This window comes from Mercenaria mercenaria, chromosome 6, assembly GCF_021730395.1.
Source record: "Mercenaria mercenaria strain notata chromosome 6, MADL_Memer_1, whole genome shotgun sequence".
Taxonomy (NCBI): Eukaryota; Metazoa; Mollusca; class Bivalvia; order Venerida; family Veneridae; genus Mercenaria; species Mercenaria mercenaria.
In genome coordinates, this window is record NC_069366.1 from 15,380,581 (window position 1) to 15,400,017 (window position 19,437).

At 36.6% G+C, this 19,437-nt stretch overlaps 1 protein-coding gene across 6 annotated transcripts in view; it reads right to left on the reverse strand.

Moving 5' to 3' along the window:
• LOC128545908 (copine-3-like) overlaps positions 1-19,419 on the reverse strand; it is a 100,069-nt gene extending 80,650 nt beyond the window's left edge. For 4 of the 6 annotated variants that reach the window (XM_053545215.1, XM_053545212.1, XM_053545217.1 and 1 more), the window contains exons 1-3: positions 19,216-19,367; positions 15,655-15,800; positions 12,642-12,821 (exon numbers count right to left, since the gene is read on the reverse strand). In XM_053545215.1, the coding sequence (XP_053401190.1) occupies positions 12,642-12,821; positions 15,655-15,798 (324 nt within the window). In that variant the 5' untranslated portion in view covers positions 15,799-15,800; positions 19,216-19,367. Of the gene's footprint in view, positions 1-12,641; positions 12,822-15,654; positions 15,801-18,300; positions 18,349-19,215 lie in introns of those variants that run through there. The other 2 variants (XM_053545213.1, XM_053545214.1) reach the window with 2 other exon arrangements.
• Positions 19,420-19,437: the final 18 nt, after the last annotated feature.

The window sequence follows — 19,437 nt, forward strand, 5'->3', positions numbered from 1 at the left end:
CTTGTATCGATATACAGTTTCGACACATTATCAATTACTGTTATTGATAGGCATTGTTCAGAGGCCCAGTTTTCACTAATGCTTGATAAGTAAACACATAATGTTAACATGTAGGATATATTTTCAATTTTAAACAACTTTTGTCAGTTTGACTCTTTTAAGATGATTGTGTTAGCATTCACGGATGCAACAGTATAGATACATAGGGACTCATTTTAAGAGTACCTCTTGAGACTATGAATAAAGTAGAAATTAGGAAACTTCTCTTGAAAACTAATTAGATAACAAGTAATGAAACAGAAAATTTTTAATAGATCTACTAAATGATCTTTGAGAAGCATTGGAAAAGCCGTTCTTTCATATCACATCTTCCTGAAATTAATCTTAATAGAAGCTAAAGAAATCTGCAAACAGGTATTATACATGAAGAAACAAGTCTCAAACTCAATAATCCACGAAACTGTTCGTAAAGGAAAAATAGGTGTATTCATGAATCTGCGTGCCGTCATATCATTCTTGCCATATTAGCATTTTCCGAAGACATATGTTTTCACAGAGAAACCTACCATTTTATGTCCAGTCAAGTGGTTCGCAGGCCTTCTTGGAACCGAAATAAACAGCGGTGAAAGGCACAACAATGTAAAGGAAAGCAATCCTGCATTATTTTGTAAAACACTGGTTTTCTTGCAGTATTACCGTCCAAGAACTTGCCGAATTTCTGGGTTGGAACGGACCTTTGAAAAAACTGCTTAGAATATCAGGAAAACTTTGTCTTATGTTTATAGCCCACTATCTTGGCTTGAGCCTCGTAAAAACTTTATTAAAATCGGAGAAAAAATGAAATACTTATGGTGTTTTTAAGTTCTGAAGCGATGGATTTGTTTATTAATTTTCTTGCCGTAATACCCGAAAATGACGTCAGAAACCACGTGGTATGTACACACTGCACCCAGACATTGTAAAATGCCACAAATTAAGGCTCATAACTCCAGAGAAAATCACTGAACCATAATCTCCCAATGATATACACAACTAGGCTTGGCAGTGGTAATTCCTGTGAATGTTGGTGGAATTTCCACCAGTTGACCACATACCTAATATTGTCAAGGATCTAGAACAAAGTGAAGAATTCAAAGAATTTATAACCAAGCTCGACAACTGACTAGAAGCAATTAAAGGGGCCTAAGTTGCTCACCTGAAGATGACCTTAACCATCTGACCCTCAAAGGGGCCAAGCACCCCAAATTGAAAATGTCAACTAGAGCTGCTTTTGAGAAAAGCGCATGTGTCCCACAACTGCCTAATCATCTGAGTCAACCATGCACTAATACATGTATCACTGGCATCTGTGTACAGAGTGATTTTCGGTAATTCAAGGGCCATAATTCTGGGCCGATTTGGCTAGTAATCGAACTTGGCCAAGGACTTATTGGCAAACACATTTTGTTCAAGTTTGGTGAAGATCGCATGAGAAATGTTCGACTTAAGAGTGCGGACAAGTGTGTACAGAGCAATATTCGGTAAATTAAGGGCCATAATTCTGAAGTGCCTCGGCCAATTTGGCTAGTTATCAAACTTGGCCGAGGACTTATTGGCAAACACATTTTGTTTAAGTTTGGTGAAGATCGGATGAGAACTGTTCAACTTAGAGCGCGGACAAGAGTAAAAAGGCCAATTTTCGGTAATTCACAGGCCATAATTCTGAAGTGCCTGGGGCAATTTGGCTCATTATCGAACTTGGCCGAGGACTTACTGGTAAACACATTTTGTTAAAGTTTGGTGAAGATCAGAATGATGAGAACTGTTCAACTTAGAGCACGGACAAGATTTGTGACAGACTCTCACACGGACAGCAGTAAATCAATATATCTCCCACACCACTATGTGGTGGGAGACATAGTAATTATGAGAGAACCTTATATTGATGCTTACAGACCAGGTCTGATGAATATCCATTGAGTGGTTCATGAGAAGAGGTTGTTTAAAGGTATTTTTACTTTTAGTCCAAGCAACCCCTAAAAGGGCCAACTGCCCCCATTTGAACAACTCTGAGAGAGGACCTTATAATGATCATACATACCGTAATTATCAAGTCTGATGAAAATCCATCGAGCAATTCATTAAAAAAAGTTGTTAAAAGGTATTTCTTGTTTTAGCTCTAACAGCCCCTAAAAGGGGCCAAGTATTCCCAATTGAAAAAGTTTGGTAAAGGGCCTTATAATAATGCTACACATCAAGTTTGATGAAGATCCATCAAGCAGTTCATGAGAAGAAGTCTTTTGAAGGCATTTCAATTTTTAGTTTTACTGGGTCCTAAAAGGGACCGACTGCCACCATTTGTCTAAGTTTGGGAGAGGACCTTATAATGATGCTAGAGACCATGTTTGATGAAGATCCATCAAGCAGTTCATGAGTAGAAGTCTTTTAAAGGCATTTCTATTTTCAGTTCTAGTGGCCCCAACAAGGGGCCAAGTGTCCCCATTTGTACAAACTTGACAGAGGACCTTATAATAATGCCACAAACCAAGTTTGATGAAGATCTTTCTAGCGGTTCATGAGAAGAAGTCATTTAAAGGTATTTCTAACTTTGGCTCAAGCAGCCCCTAAAAAGGGCCAAGTGCCCCCATTTGAACTAACTTGGGTGAGGACCTTACAATGATGCTATAGACCAAATTTGATGAAGATCCATTAAGTGGTTCGTGAGAAGAAGTCTTTTAAAGGTTATTTCTAATTTTAGTTCTAGTGGCCCTTAAAAGGGGCCAAGTGCCCCTATTTGAACAAAATTGGGAGAGGACCTTATATGATGCTACAGGCAAAGTTTGATGAAAATCCTTCCAGCGGTTAATGAGAAGATAAAGGTTATTTCTAATTTTGGCTCTAGCAGCCCCTAAATAGGGCCAAGTGCCCCCATTTGAACAAAATTGGGAGAGGACCTTATAATGGTGCTACAGACCAAGTTTGATGAAGATCCATCAAGTGGTTCATGAGAAGAAGTATTTTAAAGGTTTTCTATTTTCAGCTCTGACGGCCCCTGAAAGGGGCCAAGGTAGACCATTTGAACAAACTTTACAGAAGTCCATGCCAGGATGCTACTGACCAATTTTGGTGTAATTCTGACAAGTAGTTTCAGAGGAGAAGATGTTTAAGTAAACAAGAGGGTCACTGACTCGTAAAGCATTCACCTGTGTAAAAGGCTTCAAGTGTGTTTCTATAAAGTGTGTTTCTATAAAGTATTAATGGTACAAGTACAGAGTTAGGTTTATATAAATAAATATATCAAGGTGTGTGTCAAATGGTCTACTGATGCGTCTAGTGTGGTGCGCTGTGTGGTGTGTGCTTGTCACTTTCCGCTTTCAGCCTCTGCCGCTGGCTAGCCCTTTGGGCAAAAAGGAATCCGAGTGCATAGCCTCTCTGAAGACAAGCCCTATGCAGTGCCTTCTCATGGCGACACATGGATACTGAGCACCCTGGAGCCTCAGGCAGAACTGTATAGGACTCAGAGGAGGTCTGCCCCCAGACATGTGGCATGCAAGGCCAACGGGTGCGTGGATATGTCCTGCTGCCCATGAACAGATCCCCTGTGATTTCAGGGTAGGTCTTTTGGCTGGAATCTAAGGGAGAGGTAACCCCGACATAAAACCTAGAGAGCTGAAGATAAATGTACCAGGCCAGTTGGCACTCCCTAACAAACCATGGTACAATGCACTTACACCATGACTACACGATCAATATATCAAGGCTCTAGCTATTATGGATACAGAGAAGAAGATATTCAAAAGTTCCTTTATATTAGCTTATATTATATATATGTCACACACATGGGCCTGGCCATTTTTGAACCTATGGCAATAATTTGAACAATTAAGATAGACAGTCAAAACCTGATATCACATGCAAATATAAAAAAAATATTGTGAAAAATGGTTTTAAAATAGGGAAAGTTAGTTCTGACAGAACTTTTTAAAGTTTCGAATTTATACATATCTGAAAAAAGAGACAACTCCGCTTGGCGGCCATGTTTTATTACAAATCAAACTAATTTGAACAATCTTGGTAAAAGGTTACACAAGGATCATTTGTGTGAAATTAATTTAAAATAGGGCCAGCAGTTTAATACAAGAAAGTTTTTAAAGTGACCACACCATCTGGCGGCTATGTTTATTGACGAATCAGAATAATATGTATAAACTTTGTAGAAGGTCACACAAGGACCTTTTGTGTGAAATTACTTTAAAATCGGTCCAGCAGTTTCATACAAGAAGGTTTTTTAAGTTTCTACTATATACATAAAGGGAAAAGTTTTTTGTTTTGTTTTTGTTGGGTTTAATGTCGCACCGACACAATTATAGATCATATGGCGACTTTCTAGCTTTGATGGTGGAGGAAGACAAGGTTACAATTTGAGAGTGATACATGCAAGATGCTACAGACTAAGTTTTGTGAAGATCCATCAAAATGATTCTTTTAAACAAAAATGTTGACATCTGATGTCTAATACACTAACAGCTTACCCTGAGCCTTTGAATAACTAGAAGATGCTTTTGTAAAAAAGCGCATGTCTCCCCAATGCAAGAACTCAATAGGGGACAGCGAAAGTAAAAGAGACACTGATGGTTGGCTGCAATAGGGATCATCTACTTGGCATGTCCAATCATCCCACTAAGTTTCAACATTCTGAGCCAAGCGGTTCTCAAGTTATGAACTGGATATGGTTTTCCATGTTCAGGCCCCCAATCATCCTATTAAGTTTTAACACTCTGGGTCAAGTGGTTCTCAAGTTATTGACTGGAAAGAGTTTTCTATGTTCAGCCCCCTGTGACCTTAACCTTTGATGGAGTGACGTCAAAAGCAATAGGGGTCACCTACTCTGTAATTCCTATCACCCTATGAAGTTTGAAGGTTCTAGGTCAAATGGTTCTCAAGTTATTAACCGGAAATGGATTTCCATTTTCTATCCGCTGTGACCTTGACCTTTAATAGAGTGACCCCAAAATCAATAGGGGTCATCTACTCTGCATGTCCAATCATCCTATGAAGTTTCAACATTCTGGGTCAAGTGGTTCTCAAGTTATTGATTGGAAATGGTTTTTCATGTTCAGGCCCCTGTGACCTTGACCTTTAACGGAGTGACCCCAAAATCAATAGGGTCATCTACTCTGCATGTTCAATCATCCTATGAAGTTTCAACATTCATTAAAAATCAATATAAACAGGTATTTATTACAATCACATGCACAGACCTGTAAGTACCACTCAATATTATGACCCCAAATTTCATGTGCACTCGCCAAATTTCAATCTTGTATAAAATCGTTTTGTGCGAACGTATTTTATTTTCCTTTCTTACATTACAAGTTAATTATTTATGTTATATATGACTGAATTCTGTCAAAAACCCTTCAAAAACTTGAGAGTTCTTCATTGAATTTTATTGAACAATAAGAAATTATACACACTTTTCAAATTAAAAAATATATATTAAAAATATAAAAATATATTTTCGTTTCAGACCGATTGAGTTCTCAAAATTTCTGGAGGCCTGGTACCAAGTTTCAGACTAAACAAAAGCCTAAACATAGAACATAAGCATAAAAGAAAAACAAATTTTATAAGAAAACTATTTCCAAACAAGAGATCACAGAGTGATCTTGGTGCCCACCAATGTGCCATTTTTGTGTGTTCCAAATTTCAAGACTTATTGACTAGCTCAAGGTCAAATTTCATTTCCGTACACAACACTGTGCATGTGGTCTAAATTCGAAAGCTGTAGCTTGAGAAATGTGAAAGTAGGTCACTAGATCAATTTCAAGGACAAAGTTCTTTGTACACAAAACTATGCATGTGCATCAAGTTTGAAGGCTGTAGTTTGAGAAATTTGAAAGTAGGTCACTAGGTCAATCTTAAGGTCAAAGTTTATTTCGGTACACAAAACTATGCAAGTGGTCCAAGTTTGAAGGCTGTAGCTTGAGAAATGTGAAAGTAGGTCACTAGGTCAAAATCAAGGTCAAATTTCACTTCAGAACACAAATCTATGCATGTGGTCCAAATTTGAAGCCTGTACCTTCAAAAATCTGAAAGTAGGTCACTAGGTCAATGTCAAGGTCAAAGTTTGTTTCGGTACACAATCCTATGCATGTGGTCTAAATGTGAAGCCTGTAGCTACAGAAATGTGAAAGTAGGTCACTAGGTCATTCTTAAGATCAAAGTTTATTTCGGTACACAAAACTATGCAAGTGGTCCAAATTTGAAGGCTGTAGCTTGAGAAATGTGAAAGAAGGCCACTAGGTCAAAATCAAGGTCAAATTTCATTTCTGAACACAAAACTCTGCATGTGGTCCAAATTTGAAGCCTGTACCTTCAAAAATGTGAAAGTAGGTCACTAGGTTAATGTCAAGGTCAAAGTTTTTTTCGGTGCACAAAACTATGCATGTGGTCCAAATTTGAAGGCTGTAGCTTGAGAAATGTGACAGCAGGTCACTAGGTCAAAATCAAGGTCAAATTTCATTTCTGAACACAAAACTATGCATGTGGTCCAAATTTGAAGCCCGTACCTTCAAAAATGTGAAAGTAGGTCACTAGGTCAATGTCAAGGTCAAAGTTTTTTTTCGGTGCACAAAACTATGCATGTGGCCCAAATTTGAAGGCTGTAGCTACAGAAATGTGAAAGTAGGTCACTAGGTCAAAATCAAGGTTAACTCATGTTAAGGTTCATCTTGCCACTCAAAACTATACATGTGGTCCAAATTTGAATGTTGCAGGTTATTGATAAGAAGATTTTAAAAGCTTTTCCCTATATAAATCTATATGAACCATGTGACCCCCGGGGCAGGGCCATATTTGACCCTAGGGAAAGAATTTGAATAAACTTGGTAGAGAACCACTAGATGATGCTACAATACAAATATCAAAGCCGTAGGCTTTGTGGTTTGGACAAGAAGATTTTCAAAGTTTTTCCCTATATAAGTCTATGTAAACCATGCGACCCCCAGGGCGGGGCCATATTTGATCCTAGGGAAATAATTTTAACAATCTTAGTAGAAGACCACTAGATGATGTCAAATACAAAATATCAAAGCCCTAGGCCCTGTGGTTTTGGACAAGAGGTTTTTCAAAGTTTTTCCTTATATAAGTCTATATAAACCATGTGACCCCCGGGGCGGGGCCATATTTGACCCCAGGGAAATAATTTGAATCATCTTGGTAGAGGACCACTAGATGATGCTACATACTAAATATCAAAGCCCTAGGCTCTGTGGTTTTGGACAAGAAGATTTTCAAAGTTTTTCCCTATATAAATCTATGTAAATTATAAAAATAAACAAAGGGCCATAACTCACTCAAAAATTGTTGAACCAGTCTGATTTTCAGGGGGACAAACTAGGGTACCAATATATCATTCCGACAAAGTTTGGTCAAAATCCCCCCAGTAGTTTCTGAGGAGATGCGATAACGAGAAATTGTTAACGGACGGACGGAAGGACCACGGACCACGGACGCAGAGTGATTTGAATAGCCCACCATCTGATGATGGTGGGCTAAAAAGACAGAATGCACCAATATTTGGAAATTTTGATTAGCATTCAATGTTTATGTATATCCTAAACAGCAAGCATATTATTATTCAACTTTACAATATTACACACTGTATTAGATCAATTGTGCACATCATATGAAACAGGTAGAGCTTAATATATCAAGAGGGCCATGATGACCCTAGGTCGCTCACCAGAGTAACACACCATAACAAACATGTTTGACCTAGTGACCCAGTTTTTGACACTACATGACCCAATTTCAAACTCGTCTGAGTTTTCAAGGAGATAAACATTCTGACCAAGTTTCATGAAGATTGGAGCAAAATGTGGCCTCTAGTGTTTTTTTCTTCGATTTGGCCTAGTAACCTAGTTTTTTAACCAACCGGACCTAATTTTTAACCTGTTTGAAATTTCATGGAGACAAATATTCTGACCAATTTTCATTAAGATTGGACCAAAAATGTGGCCTGAGTGTAAACAAGCATTTTCTTTCATTTGACCTTGTGACCTAGTTTTTGACCCCACATGACCCATATTAAAACTCGTCCATGATTTCATGAAAACAAACATTCTGACAAAGTTTCGTGAAGATTGGAGCAAAAAAGTGGCCTCTAGAGTATAAACAAGCTTTTCCTTTCATTTTACCAAGTGACCTAGATTTTGACCCTACATGACCCAGAGATGAAATCATGAAAGACTTCATGATAACAAACATTCTGACCAAGTTTCATGAAGATTGAATAAAAAATGTGGCCCCTAGAGTGTTAACAAGATTTTCCTTTGATCTGACCTAGTGCCCTAGTTTTTGACCCCACATGACCCAGATTCAAACTTGGCCTAAAGATCATCAAGATAAACATTCTGACCAAGCTTAATGAAGATAGGGTTATAAAGATGGCCTCTTAGAGTGTTAACAAGCTTTTCCTATGATTTGAACGGGTGACATAGTTTTTGAACCCACATGACCCAGATTTAAATTTGGCCTAGAGGTCATCAAGATAGATATTCTAACCAAGTTTTATGAAGATAGGGTCATAAATGTGGCCTCTAGAGTGTTAACAAGCTTTTCCTTCAATTTGACTGGGTGGCCTAGTTTTTGACCCCACATGACCCAGATTCAAATTTGACCTAGAAATCATCAAGACAAACATTCTGACTAATTCTCATGAGTTTCAAACTTAAAATGTGGTCTCTAGAGTGTTAACAAGATTTTCCTTTGATCTGGCCTATGACCTAGTTTTTGACCCCACATGAGCCTAAAGATCATCAAGATAAACATTCTGACCAAGTTTCATGACGATAGGGTCATAAATGTGGCCTCTAGAGTGTTAACAAGCTTTTCCTTTAATTTGAATGGATGACCTATTTTTTGATCCCAAATGACCCAGATTCGAACTTGACCTAGATGTCATCAAGATAAACATTCTGACTAATTCTCATGAGTTTTAAACTTAAAATGTGGTCTCTTGAGTGTTAACAAGATTTTTCTTTGATCTGGCCTAGTGACCTAGTTTTGACCCCACATGACCCAGATTCAAACTTGGCCTAGAGGTCATCAAGATAAACATTCTGACCAAGTTTCACCAAGATAGGATCATAAATGTGGCCTCTGGAGTGTTAACAAGCTTTTCCTTTGATTTGGCCTGGTGACCTAGTTTTTGAGCCCAGATGACCCAATATCGAACTCGTCCAAGATTTTATTGAGGGTAACATTCTGACCAAGTTTCATTAAGATTGGGCGAAAATTGTGACCTCTAGAGCGTTAACAGTCAAATTGTTGACGATGGACGACTGACGACAACGGACACAGGGCGATCACAAAAGCTCACCTTGAGCACTTTGTGCTCTGGCGAGCTAAAAAGTGTAACTGAGCCAATATAAGAAAAGCAGGGCCAATACAAGACAACAAGGCCAATACGGAATTCAAGCATTTTGATTGGTTGAAAAGAGAGGGCCAATATGAAGAAACAACTTCCGTCAGATTTTTTAATGTTGCATTTTATCTTATATAAAAATTATACATTACTTTATAGTTCTCACATTTTTGACAAAAATATGATCTACATATTCATGTAATAACCAAGTAAGACTGAGCAGATGTACGATGCCGATGTAGGTCTTTGTAGATTCTAATGATATTTTTGGCTTATTCGTTATTGTGTATAAACATTTAGTTCCTGTCAGATGTTCAGACAATTTTCAAGGAAAATATTGAGAATAATTGAGAAACTCAGATTAATTAAAAGGATGAGATTTATCATAAACAGACATTTAGACAGTGTGGATTTTTTGTGCAATAATAATAGCGAGTCACTTTATACAACATAAGATGCTTTTAATTTAAGAAATAATACACTTGAAAATATGACTGTTTCTTGAAATTTGAATAATAATGTTGTTGGTGTATTGTTTATATGTTAATTTATTTATGTATGTCTGTCTTTTCCAGTCATGTTTTGCTTGTATATGACCAAAGGCATGACTACTAAGTTGATTGTTAATAAATCTGAAACTTGTTATTCACAGCACAATAGGTATAAACTATGACTATGCCAGTCAGCTAACTTCCCAAATTCACTTTTTGCTTTAATTTCAACTGGTCTGAAGCAGCCACCTGTGTTGTTCCATTGGATGGCTGCTTAATACAGCTTTGACTTTAATTCCCATCAGTAAATTCGGACAAGAGGGCCAAGATGGCCCTAGGTCGCTCACATAACTGAACAGTGTAAACATGTTTTACCTAGTCATTTCATGGAGACAAATATTCTGACCAATTTTCATCAAGATTGGACCAAAAATGTGGCCTCTTGAGTGTACACAAGCATTTTCTTTGATCTGACCTAGTGACCTAACTTTTTACCTCACATGACCCAGAGTCGAATTTGTCCAAGACTTCATGAAAACAAACATTCTGACAAAGTTTCGGGAAGATTAGAGCAAAAAAGTGGCCTCTATGAGTGTATACAAGCTTTTCCTTTGATTTGACCTATTGACCTAGTTTTTGACCCCACATGACCCAGATTCAAAATCATCCAAGATTTTATGATAAAAAACATTCTGACTAAGTTTTATAAAGTTAGAATAAAAAATGTCCCCCCTAGAGTGTAAGCAAGCTTATTCTTTGATTTCAAATCAAAGCATAAATGAAACCTTTATATGGCTGAAAGGGCCAATATAGAAAATTTTTCCCCTTTTCAGGGCAGTAACTCTAGAACCCATGACGAAATCTAGCCGGTTTTCGATAGAAACCGAGATATTATTGTGACTTAAGTTGTAAGTGTAGTTAAAATCCAATATAAAATGTCACTTCTATCGTGTTCACAAGGTAACATTAACAAATTTTGGCTCTTTTTGAGGTCAACCAGGGGCCGTAACTCTGGAACCTATGATTGGATTCATCATGGAATCCAAGAAGATATATTGCAAGTTTGTATCAAATCAAACAATAAATGAAGTCTCTATATGGCTGCAAAAGCCAAAATAGCAATTTTTGGCCCTTAAAGGGGCCATAACTCCAGAACCCATGAACCAAGATATTATGCCAATACAAGTTGTGTGCAAGTTTAATTAAAATCAATTGCAAAATGTGGTCTCTATCATGTTCACAAGCCAAAAATAGCAAATTTTGGCTCTTTAAGGGGCCATAACTCTACAAGTTGTGAGCAAGTTTTATTGGAATTAATTACAAAAATTTGGTCTCTATCGTGTTCACAAGAAATAGTGGACGGACGGACGATGGACGGATGACGGACACCAGTGCACCACAAATTTTCAAGTCAACAAACATAAATGACAATAATGACAATACTTGCAAAAGCTCAGCACTTTTTTGGCTCTTTTTGAAAATCTTGTTTTTTATTTCTGTAAGTATATCAGTCTTTTGTACCAAAAATATCAAAACTTCATACGGTTAAACACAGGTCATTTCAAATAGAAACTGGATTGTCAAAACGTCTAAATTTTCCAGGGTTTTGAGTGATCAAAACATAGGCCAGTATAAGGAAAACACACCATCTGCCAGAATAACTAAATCATCAAACAGTTTGGAGAGATTTAAAACTCAGCCAGAGATCTGACATGTATACAAATCAATGTATCACTGGTCTCAGCATAAAGTAGAGGAACTATATTCAATAACTTGCTACTGCTTTGTTTACATTTTAAATTTGAGATCTTTCAAATTTGGTAAATAATGAGAAAGGGGAGGTAACTACAATGAACTATCCTTGTAGGAAACAATTTAAGATACACAGAGTTCTTGTCACTGTATTTCAATAATTTAAATTTAAGTTCTTTATTGTTAAACATCATTGTATTCTTTACATAATTAACCCCATTAGTTATGATTAAAAAAAAAAATCTACCAAACGGAACAGGGACAATTGATGTTAGTCAATCACAATCAATGTTGGGGACTCTTTTCTTTTCAGAAACCAGTCAACAACCTGATATTGGCGATAATTACAGGGTGGCAGGCCCACATGACATTTCAGTATCATACACATTGGGAAATCGCTAGGTTCAGGTAACATTTTGATTACTATAATTAATAATTTCCTCATCACTTGACTAATTTTTTAACATAAAAGGCCTCCAAGAGAGAAAAAGTGAGTTCTTTCCTCAGCACAAAATGTCTGCTAAAAATTCTGAATACTTTTCTCAAACACTTCGCCCAAATGTTTTTTTCATGGATCTAATGTGTAGCTTAAGTGCACTCTAGGATTTCGACTAAGAGATTGAAGAAAGTTTTTAGAAAGTGTGGCAGACGCTTAGTGCTAAGGAAAGCACTCATTTTCCTGTCTTCCAACACTTTTTATCTTATTAAAATCTGTCATCTAAAAAGATGTAAGCAATAAATTATGTTACCTGAGTCGACTTATTTTTCCAACATGTATCATAACGAAAAGTCACGTGGGTTGGCAACCCTGAATAAGGCCATCACAAAGAAGCTTAGTCTATTAAAAAATCATGGAGCAGGAATGATGGTATCTTCTTCATGTGGAGATTTCTCTTATTCTCTTACCAAGGTGATATACTGTTACCTTGACCCTATGTAAATTATCATGACCTCACATACAAGACGCTGACAAACTTGTTCTGACTAACCTGTCCCAGAGTACATTCAATCTGTCCCAAGAAATCATCATCTCCGAGTTGTGGTGTAGAATTGTCAAGGTCATATACTGCAACCTTCACCTTCTGAACCTCTTCAAACATATAATCTATAGAAAATGCCTTGGCAAAGTCTGGATCTAAACAGTTCTGTACATTCTCTGTTCTACCATGCTGAAAGTATAAATATATGTGTAACTTTTTATTTTTATTTTTAATTTTTAAATGATATCAGTGAGAAAGATGAGGAGACCAATGTTTATGAGGTTACATTATACTAATTCAGTTCCTTCTTTATTTCATATAAACAATTAAATCTTGAGATCTCATTTTTCAGTACTTTAGAGCATTTCAATGATATGAAAACCATCATAACCAGTTAGAATAACCACTGTCTTCTTATAAAAGAATAAAAAATATTGAAATGTTGTGTTACATATAAGAAAAATAATCTGTCGTGAATGTTGTGTTACATATAAGAACAAGGAATTGGTAAAACTGAATGATGCTCCCTGATGCATGTCATTGTGCTTGTCCCAATATGGGGATAATAAAATGAATAAAATTGAATAAAGGGAGTAATGCTCCGGACAAGCCTTATTTGTATAATAAAGGGAGATAAATTCAAAAACTAGGTAAGGTAGAATTATGATTCTTTGACACTGCACTTTGTCTCAATGGCCTCTATGATTATTTTAAGTTTCAATTAAATGCCTTTAATACTTTTCAAGTTATACTCCGGACAAAAGTGTGACAGACGGACAGACAAAGCTGCAACTATATGCTTGCCCTTTTGGGAGCATAAAAATAATCTGTCTTGAAAAACAACACCCTCTGAAAATGCTCCAATGAAAATCATATTTGAGAAATTGCACATAATGTAGACATTTCCTCAAGGAATAAAATAAAACCTGGAAATTCACAATGAAAGTGGTATTGATATTTTCTCAATACAATAAGCAATAAAACTAAGCCAAAAATACAACTAGAATATATGACTCATTATACTATATTTCATCAACAAGAAGGAACTACATTCTGAACTACTTTAGAAGTCAGGGCTTGAGCTAGGGAGCGACTTGAGCGAAATAGTCGCTTTGTTGCTCCCCACTTCGCTCTAATCTAACATCAAAGCTAAATTCAAGTCGCCCGATTTTTTTATCCACACACCTCCAGTTATCCGGTATCGGCCTGTTGACACTTGACTGGAATATACGAAAAAAAACAAAGTAAAATATCAAACAGGGAATGCCACGCACCAAAAACGTAGCCTACTCAAAACGAAACCCCCAGCACGCAGACGCGTGCACCACAACAATCCCTAAAGGATGAAAATATAACAACATTGATTGAATGTACGGGGAGACTTTTTACGGCCGCCACACGGCACAAACAACACAGTTGTGCGCATAAAAAACAAAGAAAAGCATAATTTAAGCTCCGCCTACTTCAGATTACGGAGAAGTGCAAAGGTGACACTTGTTTTGTAAACTGACTGTTGATAAACAAAGCAGTAGGGATTTATATTACATAAGCTTACACATTCTTTTTTGACCTTTAGAAAGTATCTTACCGTGACCGGCTCGAGTAATTTCCTCAAATCCACTTAATTTTACTCGTATTTTTCAAAACCCAAACTTTAGAAACATAATATTATCACTGACACTTTCTGTGAATAAAATAACGTAACTGAAATTTACGCAAATTTTTGACACCTGCCATCAGAAACTGGGTTAAACCTGTTTGACAACTGTTTCTTTTAATGTGTGCCGACACCAGCATATCAAAGAAACACCGGCAGATCAAAGAAGACGTGTATTCTGTGTGATGTCATAGTGATGTCACTGCTATTGACATGTATTAATTCATACTGTACACTTGTTATTTAAAGTGACTGACTTTGAGTGCAGCATTGGGAGCTTGATTTATTTTTGGCTGATATGGAATTAACTTTCTTAAATTGTTTTCATATTTAAAGGGTTTTCTTGGTTTGGGCAATCATTGCAAGAGTGAAAAAAAACTTGAATTTGCAGTTTAAGCACATTAGATTCACAAGGTTTAAAATGATATAAGAAAACAGAATCACTGACATTTTCAGTGAATTTGTTATTTACTTTAAATTAATAAACAAAGACAGGAAATAATAAAAATAGTAACTTATACTAAGCATAATTAGTTCCTTTTTCAACTTGCATGTCATGGTGCTAAAATCTTTCCCATTTTCCCTAAAATCTCGCCACTTCTCCCTAAAATCTCTCCACTTCTCCCTAATTTTAGCTGAGGGAGAAGTGACTTCTCCCTAAAATCTTAGCCTAGCTTAAGCCCTGAGAAGTTGTCCAAAATGTAGTTCCATGTTGTTGATGAACAGTTCACATGTAACATTTAATTGTCACTTCCTGTTTGTTGTAAACAGTCCTTATGACAATGTCAATAGAGAGCAGGAGATGAGAAAGATAAAATGGTCAATACAAGCTAAAATTATTTTTAAATATGCCTGGACATACGCATTTCCATTATCATAATATAAACACTGAAACAAACTCATAAACTCACTAGACTTGATGTAAATTTATTTTTCCTTAATATAGTGTTTTCTGATGTTATAATATTACAGAATATGACTGTAACAGTTCTGTAGTATTATGTTGCTATCACTACACACATACAGAGCAATATTTATTTGTAACACTGGCTACATAATGATATTTATGTAACAAAAATAAGAAGAAGAAGATCTTCAAATGTAATAGACAGAGGCAATACATTAATGCCCGGTAGGCATTTTTTAAAATTGTTAACATGTACCTGCTCTAATTACATCTTTTTATTTATAACTATCAGTCACAGAATAAACATTTCATTTAACTATTTCTCCTCGTTTAATATAAACTATATTGACAAGTAGGTGCACAGAAATATTATTTCACATACAGCAAAACTGCGCATAGGGTTAGACCTGAGGGAGAAACTGTGTCATATGAAAACACCATTTATATTGTTATGTTACCTCAATCCACTGAGTTCCTTGATTCACATACAACACAGCACATGGATCAGATTTTGAGGTTATGTCTTTGTTTATTAATTTTCTACATGAGATTCGTAGCTCAACTTTTGACATCGGCCGACTCGCCATCCCCGGTGCTGCCATGTCTGAAAGAAACTACTGTTACTGTATTAAATGTTAACTTATATTATAGTACGAATGAAGCTTAACCAAATGCAAAATAAATATTTTTGTAACAGGATGAGAAAATGTGCACCCGGCATCTTTTGCAAGTTTAAACATGCCATTATGGGTGTTATCTTGACAGTCAAATTAAATTCTTTTATCATCAATGCAAAGACGCTAGTAATTCATTTCTAAACAATAATTCAAGATTCAAAAACAATATAAGTTATTACTTTAAACATATGTAGAACTGTTAATATCAAGAGTTTCCTTAAATTCAGTCATTAACTGAATAATTATAGTCTCCTGGGAAAAGGCAGATTGTTGCCTTGCCCTTCACTTGACTGGCAATTCTGCCCTAAATCATCTTCTAAGCTTATTTTGCTGTAAGCACAGGGGGTACAGACAACCTCTACTTAACAGAGGTGTAGGCAGGCTTGAATGAATGTTATGCACTGACAGAGGAGGGTGCGGGAGTGGGTATCCCCCTCCTGCTGGTGGAGGTTCGGGGGGCTCCCCCTGGAAAAAAATGGAAAATAGAACTAAAATGGTGGAGTCTGAGGTGTATTGGAGGAATTGGAGGCGCCGAATATGATTTATTTGAACCATTCGTTTTATTTCAAAACTGTTATTAACGTTTAACTATTAGACATAACTTTATCATGTTTATTATGTGTCTAAACTTTATTTTTGCCATTTGACTTTCAGATGCAAAATAGATATGTTTGAGGCCGCTGACTTTGTAGTTACCGAGTGCTTGGTTTTGCTATCTAGGCTTAGCAAGCTAGTAGCACAGAGTTGTTGAATGTTTGTAAAAGCACTGTCCATCCTTTTATCGTGATATCATTTTTATGCATGTTCTTTTTAGTTAAGTTGTCATTAAAGAGTAGTGCCAGATGCCTATTTTCCCTCTAGGCAAATAGGTTTACAACAGTTGCATGCAGTTTTCTGTTTCTGTGAACAGCCCAGACATGCATTCAGTAGTCATGGTGGATCTCAGGTCTCATGCTACTGAATGATCGTTCTGCTGAGGCAGTCGATACTGGCATCGCAAGCAAAGATGGAAACACTGAGCAACATCTGGGTACAGGTTTTCCGGCAGATAGAAGAGTATGCTTTTCAGAGCCGGTGTTGGTGGAATCTGAGTCTGCTCGCATCGGGTTTTCCAACGCTGACATTCTCTTCTGTTGATGGTCAGGTCTTCCTGTGCTCCTGTGAAGACTGCCTCGGCTTGTTGGTCACTGAGATCACATATGCGATTTGGCAGAAGGTACTGTATGGCATACCTCTCATTTCCATGTAAAAGTCATTGCTGAAGTTTCAGTCAGTAAATGGTCAAAATCGGCAGATACATGTTGACCCACCAGTAAGGTCCCTTATAAGGCGTAAGGTAAACATCCCAGTATGATCTGTAGAGTCTACTATATTTTTGGCGAATAGATCTCCTTTTATCTACCCGCCTGGAAATCTGAACTGGTGTACAGCATCCCATTTGGAGGTTAATATTGTTTTCTTTGCCGAATCAGTCAGCGGTAGAGTTTCCTCGGCAAACACACCTGGATATGGTGGGTATATGGTGATGTTATTGTTTGACGCCATTATAGATTTTACCGCTCACAAATATTTCAAGAAGGACAACTCTCACATACTCAATCAAATTTTGTAAAGACAGCTTACTTTTCTTGGTTTCAAATATATAATATGTCATGCAATTGTACAGATTTAGTTGAATGTTACCTAGAACCAAGATCTAGATCTACCAGATCAGATCAATTTACGATGGTTCCAGGCATTAAGGTCTAATCACCTTAGCTTTCGACATTAATGCCATTTTGGGCCATATTTATTTTTTCACTTTTAAAATTGATGTTACGCCCCTGCTTAACATCTACAAAGGTCTAGCTCTGGTTTATTTTAAATCATGATACAACCCTTTAAATACAGACTGTTAAGCACAGGAGCTATCAGTACCATTTTTCACACCTTAGGCATGACACAACACGCAACTGAGCCCTTAACCTCCTATACTCAAAATGTGGACTCTGCCATAAAGCTATTCAGGTGGTAATGGACCAAACATGCTGTTAACCATAAAATGACTAGCAGACAGATGCAGATGATATATTTCATAAGAACTTATGGTACACTGAATCTGTGCCCATTCATCTTCGAATTATATCAGGTGGCATCTGCACTTGACCAGTATGGACTTTCAATCAGCAGTCAGCCTTAACACTTATGGGGGCTTCTTCCCCACACCCTGGTTTTCGGTCTTTTTGTTTATTAAATAGATCATTTATACATTAAATTTTGGATTTTTGTTTACAATTTGAATAAATCATTTATACAATTTATTTTGGTAATTCTAACAAATGCACCCTGACATTTAACATTCTTGAAGAAAGTGCATGGCGGCAAAGTGCATTCTGACCCATACCAGACTTGCAAGACGTAAACAAGACATTATAACAATAATGTTACCAATCTTAGTATCCAATGTCAATTATTCCGAAAACCCTTACACTATCATCTTATTTAAAATATATACTGGTTTGGAACCATTTTCCGGACACATTTTCATATTTCGGCACCATTATTCCCTAAATAAAATATTTCACATAAATGAAGCTCACACTGCACAAACTTCAGCTCCTTCCACATCCGTTGCTGTAATCAGCATCGCGTTGTGACGTAAAATATGGGTTCCATGGGGCCTCAAATAGGGTCGCTAAAATGAGTTATTTTTCCCGTTAGGTAAACCAGTTTCCGGACAAATATTTTGACAGTGTTTTGTTGTTAATTTGATATCAAAATAAGTAATTAAACTATTTCTACACATTTCTTTATCATTCATCTCTTCAAAATTGCGCACGAAACATAACTCGACTTTCAATAGCAGCTACGAAAGCAAACCGAGGTTGACTATAAAAAACTCGATTTTCGTCTTGTACGATTTCTTGATAACTCCAATAGATATAGAATAAAATTAGTGCAAAAAATCGACAGCCCTGCATCTTACGTAACTTTTAGCGTTAAATTAAAAGTAGAACATGTTATCAGCAGACAATCATTATGTAGTTTGATTATTTCTTCCCCACTTGATACCTCGGCATGTGTGAACTACTGCGCATGCGCAATGCTATCTTCATGCCCCGTTAAGACAGAAAGTTGTTTTGTAAACGCAGGTGAGTTATCATCAAAAACCAAAACATTATACAGCCTTATAAAATAGTGGTTTGCTGTAGACATGAAGAACAAACATCTAAATGATCTAGATGAAACAATTATATGAATTACAACGAAATAAAGCGGATATTACATGTGTCCGGAAACTAGTCCTGTCCGGAAAATGGTTCCCAACCAGTACAGCTCTTATGTCCAAACAAATGCACTTACACAGAAGCCGCTAAAACAAATTTAAAAGTAAACAAATATTTAAGTTGTTTTACACAACTTTTGTAATTCAACAAGCTACATGAGGAAACATGAAATGCTTTCTTACTTCCTGGAATTTATCGTACTAGAGTAACGCCCCTTGATAACGTGCGGATGATTCCATTGATAATAAAGGTACCAACCACTAAGAAATATATCACCTGTTCAGTTATAGCAGAGAAC